The sequence below is a fragment of the Montipora foliosa genome, chromosome 6 (genome assembly GCF_036669935.1).
Source record: "Montipora foliosa isolate CH-2021 chromosome 6, ASM3666993v2, whole genome shotgun sequence".
In the NCBI taxonomy this organism is placed as follows: Eukaryota; Metazoa; Cnidaria; class Anthozoa; order Scleractinia; family Acroporidae; genus Montipora; species Montipora foliosa.
In genome coordinates this window covers 12,324,562-12,339,561 of record NC_090874.1, presented here as the reverse complement: position 1 = coordinate 12,339,561, position 15,000 = coordinate 12,324,562, and the positions used below count along the sequence as shown (strand labels likewise).

General features: G+C 38.8%; 2 protein-coding genes and 1 long non-coding RNA gene across 9 annotated transcripts in view; 2 read left to right on the top strand and 1 right to left on the bottom strand.

The window, feature by feature from the left end:
• The window catches only part of LOC138006702 (myoferlin-like), a 72,477-nt gene extending 67,808 nt beyond the window's left edge, over positions 1 to 4,669 (top strand). For 5 of the 6 annotated variants that reach the window (XM_068853191.1, XM_068853193.1, XM_068853190.1 and 2 more), the window contains 3 exons: positions 459 to 568; positions 1,468 to 1,615; positions 3,401 to 4,666. In XM_068853191.1, coding sequence (XP_068709292.1) covers positions 459 to 568; positions 1,468 to 1,615; positions 3,401 to 3,433 — 291 coding nt within the window. In that variant the 3' untranslated portion in view covers positions 3,434 to 4,666. Of the gene's footprint in view, positions 1 to 458; positions 569 to 1,467; positions 1,616 to 3,400 lie in introns of all 6 variants that reach the window. The other variant, XM_068853196.1, reaches the window with a different exon arrangement.
• The window catches only part of LOC138006709 (uncharacterized), a 16,755-nt gene extending 7,323 nt beyond the window's left edge, over positions 1 to 9,432 (bottom strand). The window contains exons 1-3 of one of the 2 annotated variants that reach the window (XR_011123929.1): positions 9,296 to 9,432; positions 6,319 to 6,400; positions 3,352 to 3,462 (exon numbers count right to left, since the gene is read on the bottom strand). This is a non-coding gene — a long non-coding RNA (uncharacterized lncRNA). Of the gene's footprint in view, positions 1 to 3,351; positions 3,463 to 6,318; positions 6,401 to 8,715; positions 8,816 to 9,295 lie in introns of those variants that run through there. The other variant, XR_011123928.1, reaches the window with a different exon arrangement.
• The window catches only part of LOC138006703 (myoferlin-like), an 89,631-nt gene continuing 81,370 nt past the window's right edge, over positions 6,740 to 15,000 (top strand). The window contains exon 1 of the mRNA XM_068853198.1: positions 6,740 to 6,871. The gene's annotated coding sequence lies outside the window, so the exon portion shown is untranslated. The remainder of the gene's footprint in view (positions 6,872 to 15,000) is intronic.

Sequence of the window (15,000 nt, the reverse complement as noted above, 5' to 3'; positions counted from 1 at the left end):
TCCTGACAACAAGTGCGAAATAACAAAATTTAAGGTTGTGTGCATGGAGGACGTGAGCACCTGACGATAAATTTTCAAATTTCTTCCCAAAAATCCACATCACTCATCTCAATTTCGTTTTTGAAAAATTATTGGAACACACTTCCTGGCCGAACGACTTGGGATAATCGCGAAGTGATTAAAACGTTTGGCGTGTCCGTCTTCGTCTCTTTTGCGAAAGCTTCGTAATGTTCGCTTTCGTTCACGAATGACGTCGTAAACCATCGGTTCATTTTTCTGTTTCCTGTGAGAAATTTATCTAATTTGCTTTGTGTTTTTTTTTGATAACGGAAAATTGGCTGCATTATTCTGAGGATTTGTTTTCTTCTATGTTAAAGAATTTTCCAGAATCGAGGCAATGTCACAAGCTGTTGACTCTTCAACGGTGTTAAAAAAATTTCTTTATTTTGTTGTCATAGGGTAAAGTGGAAATGGCCATAGAGTTGCTTTCTAAAGATGAAGCAGAAGCCAAACCAGCCGGGAAAGGACGCGATGAGCCAAACCAAAACCCAACACTTGATGAACCCAAGTGAGTTTCTCGGTCTTATGCATTGGTTAGCTTTATGGGCCATCCCATTTTTCCGAGTTGACTTCCTGGAACTAGTTGCTCGAAGCTTACCAAAAACGCGTATAAAATAGATTGGAGCATCGCAATAGCCGATAAAAACGACAGAACAAAGCCAAGAAGATTAGTGGGTGGACAAAAAAAGGATAACTTGCCTGGATAAAGGTCGCGAGATTTTTCTCGAATCATCTTGTTTGTGATGAGTAACGAGTATTTCATCGGTGGAGGAATTTCATATTACTATTTCAAGTTCAATACTCGTGATCAAGTTTCCTTGAAACATCCCAACGTAGCCCCTTTAAGTCAAATAAAAAGTAATCCTGTCCCGTCTTACAGTCGGCGGTCAATTTTATGCAACACTGATCAGTTGTCCGCAAATACTGGTTGCCGCTCCTATGACGGTCAGCCAAAACACGAGAATTTGTGCTCTAGCTGAGTTTGCAGAGGATTGGTTTGGATCTTTAATCTGTAATCACAACTTAATTATTTAAGTTGGGAAAACTGTTCAAATCCACGTGTTACAACACTCAAAAGTAACTCGATCATTTAAGAATATTGATCTTAAAAAGTCTTACACTTTGTTGTTAACTTGCACTGTCTATCAAAGACAAGTATTTCCGACAATGTGTATTGTAATTGGTACTAAGTGCAATGATCATGACTGCTTCCCTTTCTCGGTTTTTTAACGGCATTCAATAACCTCACCTGAGACATATAGGCTTGTTGATATCTCGGAGGGCAGTCACGGAAAAGGAATCAAGTTTCCTCTTACTACCATCCAGTAGACTTGTACGTTAACGAATTGTCGTACCGAATAACGAGTTTCCAACACCATGTTAGACCACGCGTATTTTCTTTCCCAGTCGCCCCGCAACATCTTTCCGTTGGTTTACCTCACCGCTGAAGACCATGCGCTACATTATATGGAGAAATTACAAGTGGATCATTATCGCCGTTTTGATTACGCTTATCCTTGTGGCTGCTGTTGTTGTCTTCTTGTATTCGATGCCGGTGAGTTGTACAGTGCGATGGTGTACTGAATTGATTTCTTTGTCTGCTACATTTTATCAGTTTAAACTGTATTTATTTAAACTCTCGAAGCCAAGTTAAGTTGTTTTTATCATCGCAGTTGTAAACGTTAATTAACCCTTTCATTCCCACGATCGAAGCGTTCATTCTCCTAACTAGTACCATGGATTCCCTTGTTGGAAGTCATGAGAATTTGGTGTTATATCAAGATCACAGCTCAACCTGATAATATTCTTCATTCTCAATACCTGTCTGACTGACATTTCACTGAAATTGTGAGGAGAATTTACGTACCGATCACTCCCGGGAGTCGAAGGAATGCCTGAAAAAATCAGGTTTGAACTAGATTTAAACCCGTGTCTTCTGCGATACCGGCGCAGTGCTCAAGTAAATTTCTTATACTCCTTATTCCAAAATGGCCGCTGATTTATGCGGATACAAATTGGACCTTGTTGCCTCGTTCAAGATAAAATATTCTTTTGAATTTTAAGCTTAAGAACGAGTTATCAAGGGCTTATTTGAATAAAAACAAAAGAATATTTAGATGGCGGCCATTATGGAATGAGGTGTATAGACCGTATTCATAAAATGGCGGCCAATTTATAATTCTTTTGTCGAAGTGCAAATTAGCCTACCAAGCCTCGATACCATACAGTGAATTTTCGTTTTTCACATGACGTCACGACCGCCATGTTGGTGCCCTAAACAAAGAAAAGGCGGCCATGTTGGTGCCCCGAACAAATCCTCCAGGAATTTAACTCTATTATTATGCAAACGCTTCCTTTTGTTTTCGTTGAAAAACATGGCTGTTGATCACGTGAGTGAAAACCAGCAATTGAAAAGAATTCTTGCTCTAAAATGAGGCTTGGTAGGCTAATGTGCACGTGGACAAAAGAATTATAAATGTGACCGCCATTTATGAATAAGGTCAATAGATGCGATCCTTTCGTATCTTGAAGCCAATTTTCTTGAATCGATATGTCTTCTATGCACAATTCGTATACTGAACGAGAAGAGTGTAGAAACGTGGCGTTAGCGAAGATTTCCCTATAACTAACATGAAAGGTTTGATTTTTGGCCTCAAGAGAGTTAAAGTTCCCCTGAGATAAAACAAATCGCTTCCTTTTTTTCCTTCAGATTTTGAAAGAGTGTTTACTTAACACTTGACTGGCAAAATTTTGAGCTTTGATTTTTGTCCAAAGGCCGTTTACTTTGAGTGTGAGTTTTATATTTCACGGTCCACCATTACTCACGTTCAAAACTGCCGATTGAACCTCAGAGGTTGGATCCAGGGAAAAGTGACGTCAAAGGCTCACTAGTTTAACATTTCAGCGTGTGAATGCAGCTTAGCATTTATGCAAAACGCATAAATGAAAGCCCGAAACACCCGTGCTGCATATTAATTCAGTCGTGTTCAAACGCATTGCATTCTGAAACTAGTGAGCCTTTCACGTCATTTTCTCCTCGATCCAGCTTTCTCAAGAACTTAACGTTAGTAATGGCGGACCATTAAATAGGAAAATTCCAGTTAAAACGAACAGGTTCCTTTTTGAAATAAAGGCTTAAAAGTTTGGTCCCTTATTGTTTAGTTAACATAGTTTTGAAATCCAAAGAAAAATACGAATTGGTATTTTGGTCACAGGGGCACTTTAAGAGTGATTGAAAGAAAGGCACCACTCTCGTTGACGGTAGTAAGAGTTAAAATGAAGTTTACTCACAGTTGGTGTGCCAAATGCGTTGTGATCTATTCTCCTTGTTTTCTTCTAGGGTTACTCAGTGAAAAAGATGTTCAATGTCTAATTCATCTTCAGGGACGGAAATCCAAGAAGCTAGTGAAAATTAATAAATATAAATCGCAATTAAATTCATATCAAATTAATATATCGTAATTTTTGCCTGTACTGTGTCAACACGGGTAATTCAAGTTATAATTGTCTGCACTATTATCTATAGAATTTATCAATTTAAATCGCAACAACTGTAACAGTTCATCAAATGGAATACAGTGAGGAATTGTGTAGAAAACTCTACTTTGTTTTCAGAGTTGTGAGCTAAAATCTACCGTGCTACTTACGAAGTTGGCTTCATCCCAGATTTCAAATTGAAGTCGGAAGGCCAGTGTAGCTTAATGAACTATATAGTAGGGCGCTTTCGATTAATCACCTGTGATGAATCTCAGCCGAATCCAGATATGAGCCCATTTAAAGTAATCTTCGGCTCTGTGTCGCATTGCAGAGCTTAGATCTTAGCGGGTTTCCTACCATCTGAACCGTTATAACGGTCCGTGCCTTCCAAGCGAAAATCACCTGCCGTACTTTACTTGCAATATGTAACCGGGTTGAAAAGACATCTTTTATGCGAAAATTTTGTTTTGTCGGCAGTGATGATCAAACGTTGTAATTAAAAAAAAAAAAAGGAAAAGAAAAAACATCCAGGATAGTGGTCTATGATGATGACGCTGTCTTTTAAGATTGTTCCTTTTGCAGAAAGCTATGATTGGAAAACTTATTAGGGCGTATCAGATCCCTGGTGGCTAAAAATCACCAAACCAGCATGAGCTGTGAACGTTGTGGCACGATTTCATCTTCAAGTTATTGGGAAACTTGAAATTGCATTAAAATTGATAACTTCTACTTAGTTGCAATATGATTGCTTATTTGAGTTTATTTTTTGGAAATTTCTCAGGAAGCCAAAATGATAATAGATACTAGATGAAGTGACCCACTAAAATGTTCATGCTATGGGGAAGATAAATATAGTTGTATTTAGTTCTACTTTAAGTTGAATTTGTGCTTATTTTGATACAATGAAAAATATCTTATTTTTGACTTTGTCTTATCACATAGTCTTAATCTTGTCGTCAAGCACACAGTAATTTGGAGAATATTCTAATTTGAAACATCTCCTATATAAAGAAATTGCTAAATTTAATTATACTGATATAGATATCTATGGAAGGTAATTTAGGTATTTAGGCTAAGAATGTAATACAATGAAATGTGAAGTCACTTGAATAAAGGGAATATTTCCTGCCCTAATGTGTGTTGTTGCCAATGGTTCCTCAAAGTTGTATAGACTATTTTCGAATACCCCTTAAGCCTGGTTTTACTAGCGACAGCGACGGAGTCGGAGTCGTAATCGTAAGAGCGCTAAGACCGAATGCATAAATGACGGCCAAAAACATATTCTGTTGTTTATGTGCTAATTAGCCTCACTAGCCTCGTTTGCATGGACAAAATAGAAAAGAAATGTTGCTTGAGAGCGAGGCTAGTGAGTCTAATTAGCACATAAACAAAAGAATATTTTTTTGGCCGCCGTTTATGCATTCGGTCTATGACCTAGTGAAAATCAAAGATCGGAGTCGTAAGCGGAATCATAAACTCGACTCAATCGGAGTCGGAAGAATCATAACGTTCCCATTTTCTTCCGCTTCCTCTGTGACTCCGTCGCTTATGATCCAGTGAAAACTAGACTGTCGGAGTCGGAAGCAGAAGCGGAAGAACCAACCAATCACGCTGCTTGGAATCGGCCATTGTGATTTGTTTATTGTTCCCCTTCTGCTTCCGACTCCGACAATGCAGTTTTCAGTGGATCATAAGCGACGGAGCCATAAGCGGAATCGGTGTTCTGCTTTCGACTCCGACAGTTTGATTTTCACTTGATCGTATCGCTCTGCGCTTCTGATTACGACTGTGACTCCGACTCTGTCGCGAGAACGAGTTCGAGCACACGCACTTTGAAAAATGTCGGCCTCCAAACCTTATGCACAAGCTCAGTACGTAAAACTCTGAGACTTCCTCGTCCTTCGATCGAAAGGTCCCTAATGGCGAGCCGAAGGCTATAGAGCGTTTTCACTCACGTGACTAAAATAAAGGCTAATTTGATGAAACAAAAGAAACTATTTGCATAAAAATAGAGTTCAATTCCCAGAGGATTACTTTGGAACACCAACATGGCTTCCGTGACGTCATGTGAAAACGCTCTATTTTCTCTTGGGACCATTGTAAGTCTCAAGACAAACTGAAAAGCAATGCTTATGCAAAATTGTGGAGGGTAAGCAAAGAGTATTGTGGTATTTTTCAAAGTGGCCTATTAGGCATAAGCAATGCAGGCTTGGGTTGACTTTGATCGTTCCTGGAGTCCGGAATGTCAAGTCAACCCGAACTGCCCCATGTTTCTATCCGCTCTGTTGCAATGGAGCGAGCATGGAATGTAGGCTGAAGCGGGGCTGCAGCTATTGCAGACTGCTATTTTCATTGGTTCCTATGACCAGTAACTTCTTTTGTTATCATGGCCAGGTGCATTGTTTCTGTTGTATCATCTATTGTTTCGTTTTTCAATCGAAAAATTTCAGACCGCGAGCCACAGGGTCTCAAACGTGAGGGCTCACATTTATAAAAAAGAAACGAAATATTAAGAAGCTAAAATTCTCTCTCGTTTAAATTGCTGAATTCCAAAAAGCTTACATTTACACAAATTTAAATAGGCATCTATTCACAAATGTGTGCTTGAACCCGTTCGGTGGAAAACTTTGGGTAGTACATAGCTATGATCACGTGACCTTAAGGATCTACTCCGCGTCACAGGTAATAACACGTTCAGTTGATGCGAAGAATTCCCAGTTATATTGCCCCACATCTTTCTGTCACGTTCTTCAATGATTTCATTTATCTTGTAATGCTTACTTGTGTATCCAAACTTGTACATTCGACGAAAGAAATTGTCAATTTAGCCAAGGTACTTGGTATCATATGCACACTCCCACACCTGAATAGATAAGAAGAACACTGACATTATTAGGCTATTGAACAGTAGATGCAGATTCTCCTTAGAAAATCCATAGAATTTGCAGACTCTTAATATGTAAAGTCGCCCACTAGCTTTACTAATCATGAATTGAAAGTGTTTATCCCAGTCACACACCGTGAACACCGTGAACTGTGATTTTGCTTCATGTCGACGATGTTGTTTTTTGTTATTTTGTGGGAGCAGGCGCCCGGGAAATTAAAACAGTTAACTGTACGTATACGTAAATATAACTCGGCAGAGCAAGGTATAACTTCTAAATTTGGATTGCATGATTCACTGAAACGTGAGCCTTCGACACGTGGCTTCGCTAGCCTTGACAGCTTTGTTGGTCAATCAACATGCACGGCGAAAACGAGCTCGGAAATCGTCTCGGAAGGTCGCAAGACCCTTCTCAATGTTTATGACAGACGGCTGTAGCTGTTAACAAAGGTAACAAAATTTGTGTGTCTTCCGTGAAACGTGAAGAGGCGATTGTTTTTGTCTGTGAAATGTGAAACGGCCATTTTATTTTCCGTGAAACTTATGAAGACCCCCTTTTTAATACATGCAGCAATAATCAGTAACTAATCAGTAATGTCGAAGAAAGAGACAATAGCTGTGACGGGTAAAGAACTAATGACAATAAATAGGGGGAACAAATACTCCATTTTCAATTGCAGTACAGTATGTTCAAGTAAAGCTATGATCCTCGCAGTTATGAACGCGTTCATAACTGCGAGGATCATAGCTTTACTTGACTTCATATCCGCAGTTCATATATGATTCATTTCATATTTCATTTCATCGTTGATTCATTCCTCACGGGAACATTAGAATCCACAAATGACCAGCTCCCAACGTCAGTGGCTTCATAGCTCAGTTGGTTAGAGCGTCGCACCGATATCGCGAGGTCACGGGCACAAACCCCGTTGAAGTCTTGAATTTTTCAGGCTTCTTTACGCAATTGCTAAAACTGCGTTCATGACTGCGAGCATCATAGCTTTACTTGATTTCATATCCGCAGTTCATTTATGATCCATTTCATATTTCATTTCATCGTTAGTACAGTATGTATCAGATCGTCCTTTAATTTAAGCAAGATGACAAGTTGATATATACTTGTGGCCTACGATTCTAATGAAGGGATGCAAAGCAGAAAATAACTTTCAATCATTGCTGCGATGGATTGTCGTGTACTCCAGCCGTTGTACTTTCTTGGACGGTATTTGTATTTAAGTTAAAGTTTTACAGATTTAGCTTCCGATCGCCATCACTCGATTTCCTTCCATGTTTAATGCGGGCGTTGTTTGTCATGTTTTCTTACCCTTTATTCATGCTAATTTGCAATGTTTACTGCCGATTGTCTGCCTGTATTGTGTTCGTTTTTTACCGTATCTTTCCCTCTTTTTGATTACGTAATATTAAAAATAACCATCCTTTTTATGCCAAAATCGAAATTCTTGAAGTGAGTGTTTTGTGACAACCGACTTGCCTCCAAATACTGGTTTTTGAGAAACTGCCTGAAAAGAACGCAGTAAGCGATGACTACGAGCACCAGCGAGGACCTTTGATGTTTGATTTTAGCTGTTCTATTCACTTTTCATAATACAATCGTTCAGCAATTCTCACTGAGTGGTTTACTTTGTTTTTGTAACCCTTGCGAGTGTCTTCGTTCTCATGACTAGGCTAAGTTTTCCTCCTTACAGATTTCGACAGACCCCTTGAAAACCATAGCTTATGAAAATTACATTTCATTGCTTTAACTTTTTAAATGGGAAAACAACTTATTAAATAGATAGAAATATATTTTTCTATGAATTTTTCGTAGGCATCTCCAGGGCATTCAAATCCTAAAGTATCTCCCCAAATCAATTTCTCCCAATTCCTCTTTAAATTTAGACAGGTTGCTGCATTTTTTACACGGTCTGGTAAGTGAAAACAAGAGCCGCTTTTCTTAAAGAAAGGCTTTGTATCTCTTTGTATCTCGTTGTAAGTTTAAACTGCTTTAGTTGTTGCCATGTGCTGAAGAAGAAATCAAAAGAAACTTGTTTCTGCCGAGAAGAGTTTAAATAATTGCAAGGCTTTTGAAAGAGTTTGAACGAGAGCGGCGGGCATTGTCGCTGAATCAAAGACCACCGCTACATTTCATGGTCATGGTTGATGATCAGACAAACTAATTCCCCTTAAAATGTTAATACAAGTCTCACGGGCACGTTTTATAATACAACCTTTTCTTTTATAAAGAGCACACTGTCGTCTGTATACAGTGGAAAAAAAATTCTTGCCGATCTTACCTTGACTATCCACCGTGACGAAGTTGAAATTGAAGACAAGACAATGTGAAACCGCGAAAGTTGAATATTCATCATTAATTCACCTTCCATTGTTAAAAACAGGTCCTTTTTTCAATAATGACCTCCTGTTCCAGTCATTAACCACAGTAACAGCCTCCTGTGCCAACAGGATGACCGCAACAATTGCTTGCCCTATAATAAATAAAACCTCGCGATATCCTCTTAACCACTACTCTTAACTTGGAAACTGTCCTATAGTTACAAATAAAGATATATCCACCTCGTTTCATGAGTCGTCTACTAATAACAGCTTTACGGTCTGGAATTTTCTCTACGCCTACTCGAATACTTTGTGACATATAATCGTCACTTTGACTATTACTTGCCTCGAGCCATTGGAAATGAGACTCATTTTAAGCATGATATTAATAGTTTAATTAAATCACACAAATGTTTCGTGCCTTTCAAGTGGCCAATTTAGCCGACCGTATTCTAAAATATGGAATGTTTAAATTCATGAAGTGCCTCCTAGTAACTCGATTCGATTATCAAAAGAAAAAAAAATAAATGTCTTATTTACCCCGTTTTCTCACAGGTTAGTCACCTTTCGTTATTTTGTCCAGTTAAACTGAGTTCAGCGCCGATATTTTCTGTTACGTCCTCAGTTAAAGGTCAAGGGGAAATGTATGCATGCTATATGCTTGATTGACTTTTTTAAAAGAGCAACATCCTCACACAAGGATTTCCTTGATTGGTAGTTGATGATGAATATTTTAAGCTTTTCGGGTTCGGTTTGGAGATCCGTTGTTTTTTAAACAAGAAATTATCGCGTAGTAAAGTGTCGAATGAACACTGCCACAACTTTAGAAAAAGCGTCTCGTGTCGTCGTCTGTTGCTCTTTTCTTAGGCATGTCTAAAGTTACTTCATATGCCCTCACCGGATTGGTTTTGAGAAAACAAAGGACACAAATCAATATACATGAGAGATCCTTAACACGTAGAGCTACGTCCTACATCGATCGAATGAAATTAGAGACTGCAAAGACCTCCTGGTAGTACTTTCTTTGGTCTCTCTCCTCGAAAGATAAGCCTGGAAAACAGGTTAGTATGGTTACTGGTTATAATTGATCTTGGCCTAAACTTCTATCACACTCGAGAAGCCATACAAGACAAACACGGTGAATTAAAAGTTTGGCGTCTTATTGATTATTGTAAGCCAAAAAATTGTCAACTATTTCAACTCCAGCTGTATTGTTCAGTCGTTGCTAATATTTTTCAAAGTGCCAAGCACGAAGTGGCCAGTCTCAATTTGACAAAATAAAAAATGATTAGAAATATCGCCCATCGAGTGGAATTTCGTCGTTTATGCAAATTGCATTTTCTTTTGTATGTAATGTTTACAACAGGGCACTTGCGAAATTGCGCAAGGAGAAATCAAGAAGACTTCAAGAGATCTTGTATTTGTTACAACACTCGTGTAAATCTAATAGTAAACTACAAATTCATATTTGTAGTACAAAGGAATTCAAACGAGGAAAAGCGAACGAAATATATGTTACATTTTAATTACATTTTAATCAGGGGAAATATTCATTAATAGTCATAAACTCAAGGCATAATTGATGGCATACATTCTCATGCAACTCTGAGCTTGATTCATGAAGTCCAGTGGAGCGAAAAGTTTTGAAATTGCTTCAGTGGAGGTTTGTATTTTAAGCTGGCGAAGTCCTTTCAGTTCGTTTTTTTTTCGCCCAAGCAAACTTTGTGAGTGGGTTCCCTGGGAACAATTTCATGGAAAAATACTTGAAAAACTCTTGAGAATGCGAAACGTCTTATACATTTGTTGAAATGATTAATAATCCTTATCTGTTTACATCTCGAATTGTTTCTGACAAACTACCTTACTGGCTGTGTCCTCATACTTCCCCAAACAATAGGATCTCCTGTCATTAAATGGCCAGTTATACTATTTTTATACCCGCTCAGCCCTGTAAATGTACGACTGAAGAAAAAAAAACTAATGCTAAGATACAACCGCACAATTGCTTGTTCGTATTGGTTCCTCGGAAATGACTGGCATGCACAACTTACTCTCTGAGCAGCCGAACACGAAACAAGAGGGCTTCTGTGGTCTTCACACGTCATGTGTAGTTGCATGAATTTTATTCATTTACCGAAAGTAACATTTTTAAGAGACGAACAGATGCCATGACAACGAAGTCACTTTACGATAGTCAGCAAAATGCGTTTTTCACCGCTAAATTATTTTGAATTAGTTCAGCAGAGGTTTTCAATTAGTTACTTTATTATATGAAAAGGCCGCTGTATAAAATGGGAATATTTGGCCGCATTTGGGATCCGAATCCTAACCGGCTTTTCTTCAAACAATTTATAATGACAATAGGACTGAGAGGAGTCCTATACGGTCTGTAATCATACGAGTGATTAACAAAATCGGACAACCGCGTAGCGGGAGTCCGATTTGTTTAATCACAAGTATGATTACAGACCGAATTGCCGACACGGAGTCCTGTTACTACCAATTAATCATAACCATTACAATTTTCGAGAAAACAAAATTAATGTTTCCTTTTTTCACTGTGATAAATTCTGTGATTGGTGGATTAAGCTGAGTACACTTAATATGGTTGGCTGATGTAACTGTCCGATTTCAGGTATCCGATTACAGCCAACTGTCCGATATCAACCCCACGTAGTTAACACCAATCAAATTTGAGAAAATTATACTGGTTATCATTACGCCGTTACCAACTTTGTGTATAAGCGAGATGGTGGTTTAGATAAAAGGTAAAAACGTTGAAATAAATGTCAAGAGAACATAAATAACGACTACTTCAGAGCGACGTGGCCCCCCAAAACTTTACACTGGGTGCATTTTTCTCTGGGTGCATATTGCGTTATGTGTACGTGATTCTTACTTGTTCCCCCCTCCTGACTTTCAAATCCATGCTTGGAATCCTGGATTTGAAACGAAAGCCGTAAAAACCTTATTTTTTATATATCGAAAATTAATGCCAATGAAAATTCTTTATTACCCCAACTTTTTGTTAAAGTGTTTCGTTATGGCCCCAGTTTGCAAAAGTAAAAGTAAACACCTTTATTTAGACACCTCAAGTAAATTAAGGCATGGGCCCCAAAATAAATTGATAAACTTAAACAGTGAGAAACTTTATCTCTATATTAGCATATTTCTTGTCATTTTATGTCAATCAATCTCGCTTAGTTCCCAGTCCGTTCAAGTTGTATTTTTGAATTTAAATTATCTGGAACTGAATAATAATCACTTGTGATGATGTATGTTGTAACACACGAAACGTTAAGTTTTATAAAAAGGTATCCAGTTCAAGCAAAATGTTTGTAAACCGCTGTTTGCGTTTTATTCTTATTGACGTGGATGGAGTATGCAAATGCAGGTACCACTTGACTTGCTTCCCCCACAAAAATCCACAATAAACAAACAACTAGGTAACAGTTTATGCTAAAATTTATCTCACTTGGCTACTAGTAGATGAGTCAATCTAGTAAAACGGAAAAAAACAAAATGTTCTTGGCCTTGTTTAAATATGTCTTTAGTTGTGGAAATATATGCCCTTTTTTTTCTAGTGCCCAGTCCCCCATGGAAAACTATTTAACAAAATTATCTTGGAAATGTCCAAGCAAAAAAAATGATCTGTACACTCAATAGTGTTAAACATCATAAAAGTATTATCCAGCCCCACCAGAAAATGATTTTAAAACGTGTTGCCGTTTAGCCAGAAGATTTCTGTACTAAAAATAACTTTGACATCATATAATCCTATATAGCCGTTGAGGTTTCACATCTTAAGGTCGGATACGATGTCCCCAAGTTATTCGTAACTTGTGATATAAATTGGCTGATCAATTCAGTTAGGGCACCCCCTCACGTATTTTCATCAAATAGAAGAAATCTGGCCTTAACTCACCTGCAGACTGTGAGCTTTGAAGCTTAAGAGATTTTGGGTGCCGTATGACAAGTAACAATTATGATCAAATAAATGAAACAGAGTTTTAAAACCCAAATCATAGTGGCTGAAGGAAACAGTTTGTTGTCTTTCTACGCAAAGACTGGCAATAGCGCATGTGTCATCCACGTGAAACTCATTGATTGCATCCCACCTTGCCATTGGGACCGCGCCGTATTCGTATTGGGTTATTCTGCTTTCAAGTCACATCGATTTCACTGGCCGCTGCTGTTAAAGAAAAAAAAACACCTTTTAGAAGACTAATTTCCTGAGGGTAAAAAAAACAAAAAAAGATCGCCACATTGGGATGGCACGATATCAAACTTTTAAGATTCCTATACTGAAGTTGCCAACTTGAAATAGTGATTGAATGCCCTTAGATTGCTTGCTGTTAGGCAATGCGACGCGGGTAAAACGTTTGACAAAACATTTCCAAACTCACTCTTAGAGCGCAATGTCCGAGGCGAGTTAGTTGTTAATTCGCCACTTAGAGCGGTTTTCAAAGTGTCGAAAGTAATTAGCAAATTACTTAGGTTTTTGCATTTCTGTCAATCAGTGATTGGTTCAAAGTTCCCGCGCCAATTTTTCAAACTTCACAAGTGAAACCAAAAACAATCGTGGCTCGCGCGTGTACATTTTCCCGCGCTTTGTGTCGGCTTCGTGTAAGTACTTCGAGTTTTGATTGCAAGTTATGGATTGTCTCAGTTCCTGTTTGATTTGCCAAAGTAATTACTTTGGTTATGGTTTTACGACACTCACTCTAAGGTCAAAGACGGATCCAATTGTTAAGACACCGGGGGTAAATGGCTTTAACATTTGCCTCAACATCCAGGCGTTCGATTTACTTCAACGGTTTGATGTTCAAACCGTTTGCCCGCTTGTTAAACCAGTCTAATTCACGTCTTTGAAATGTCTGTATTGATCAACAAGAGAACGACTATAAAGATAGACCGTAGAATTATAGAAAAGGAGGAAACTGACTCAGTGAAGATAACTTTAAATTACAAGGCGCCCCGGAAAGCTCGCCGAATTGAGTACGCTGAGGTCACAAACACTCACGTACTTTGACGTTTTCGTTGATATATTACAGAACAATGGGGAGTAAGGCAAGCCATGAATTCCTTGAGATTCGCATAGACGACAATGCGTGACTAGAACACAAAACAACAATGGGATTCCGCGCAGCAATCGTTATTCAAACCGCTATGGCGAAATGTCCGCTTAAAGTTGCAATGAGTTGCTTACGACGGAGGAGGTGTCCTGCGACCATGTAAGGTGGAGATGACTTGAGAGCGCTCAAAACAGATAACATGATAATGATGATTAAGGCATAGTGCACGTATTTTCCTTTAGGTTTGCTAGTGATGAATCCTCAATGGAAGGTGGTGAAGCTCCACGTGTCATCACCCCACCCACAACTCCACCTGTCCCACCAGCTTAGCACCAACTGCGACCAGCAGCACCACACCTCCGAGCAACTCCATACTTCCCCCACCTACATCTAGTAAGAGGTCAGCCACTCAAGAAACTGAACGACCGTCGAAAACACCAAGCTGAACCAAAGCAGGTCAAGGAAGAGAGAAGCAGGCACCATGAAACCATCAGATCCAAAGCGAACATACCGGACAAGGTACAATGAAGGGCTGAGGGTGGCCTTACGAACTGTACCTAAAAGCTATCACAATTATATGTCACTGCTCTATTCAATGACATATGTTACTGAAAGTTTTATAGGTTTGCAATATTCTTCACACCCAAAATCTGCATGAAAGAATAAGCCTGAAGCAGGAGTAGGGATGGCGCAGTGGCTGAGATGCAATCGCATACCACCAATGTGGCCCTGGGGGATCGATTCCCGGATGCGGAAGCCAAATGTGGCATGACAGCTACATTAGGAAAACCACACTATAAATACATGAGTAAGATCGTAAAAACTCTACAAACCTCACATTATTGCAATATAACATTAACTAACGATATTCTACTAGATAATCAAGTAAAGTAATAAACGTATGAGGAGGTTTTTTACCACGTCCTCCGGTTTTTCGTCTTTGCTTCTTCTTTTCTCTCCCAAACAACATTTGATTTCATTCTGATTTGTTCTGATTTCCGTTCGATTGGTAGTCTCCCCAGTAGTAGGAACTCTGCGCGGACCTAAAGAACCCACTGAGACTGAGTGATTGTTATTATTATTAAGGAGTAAACGTAGCCTATTACTTTGACATTTTCTTTAGTCGATTTCGGTTCGAAAAGTGATTTAATGATGTTGTTTTTCGAGCGA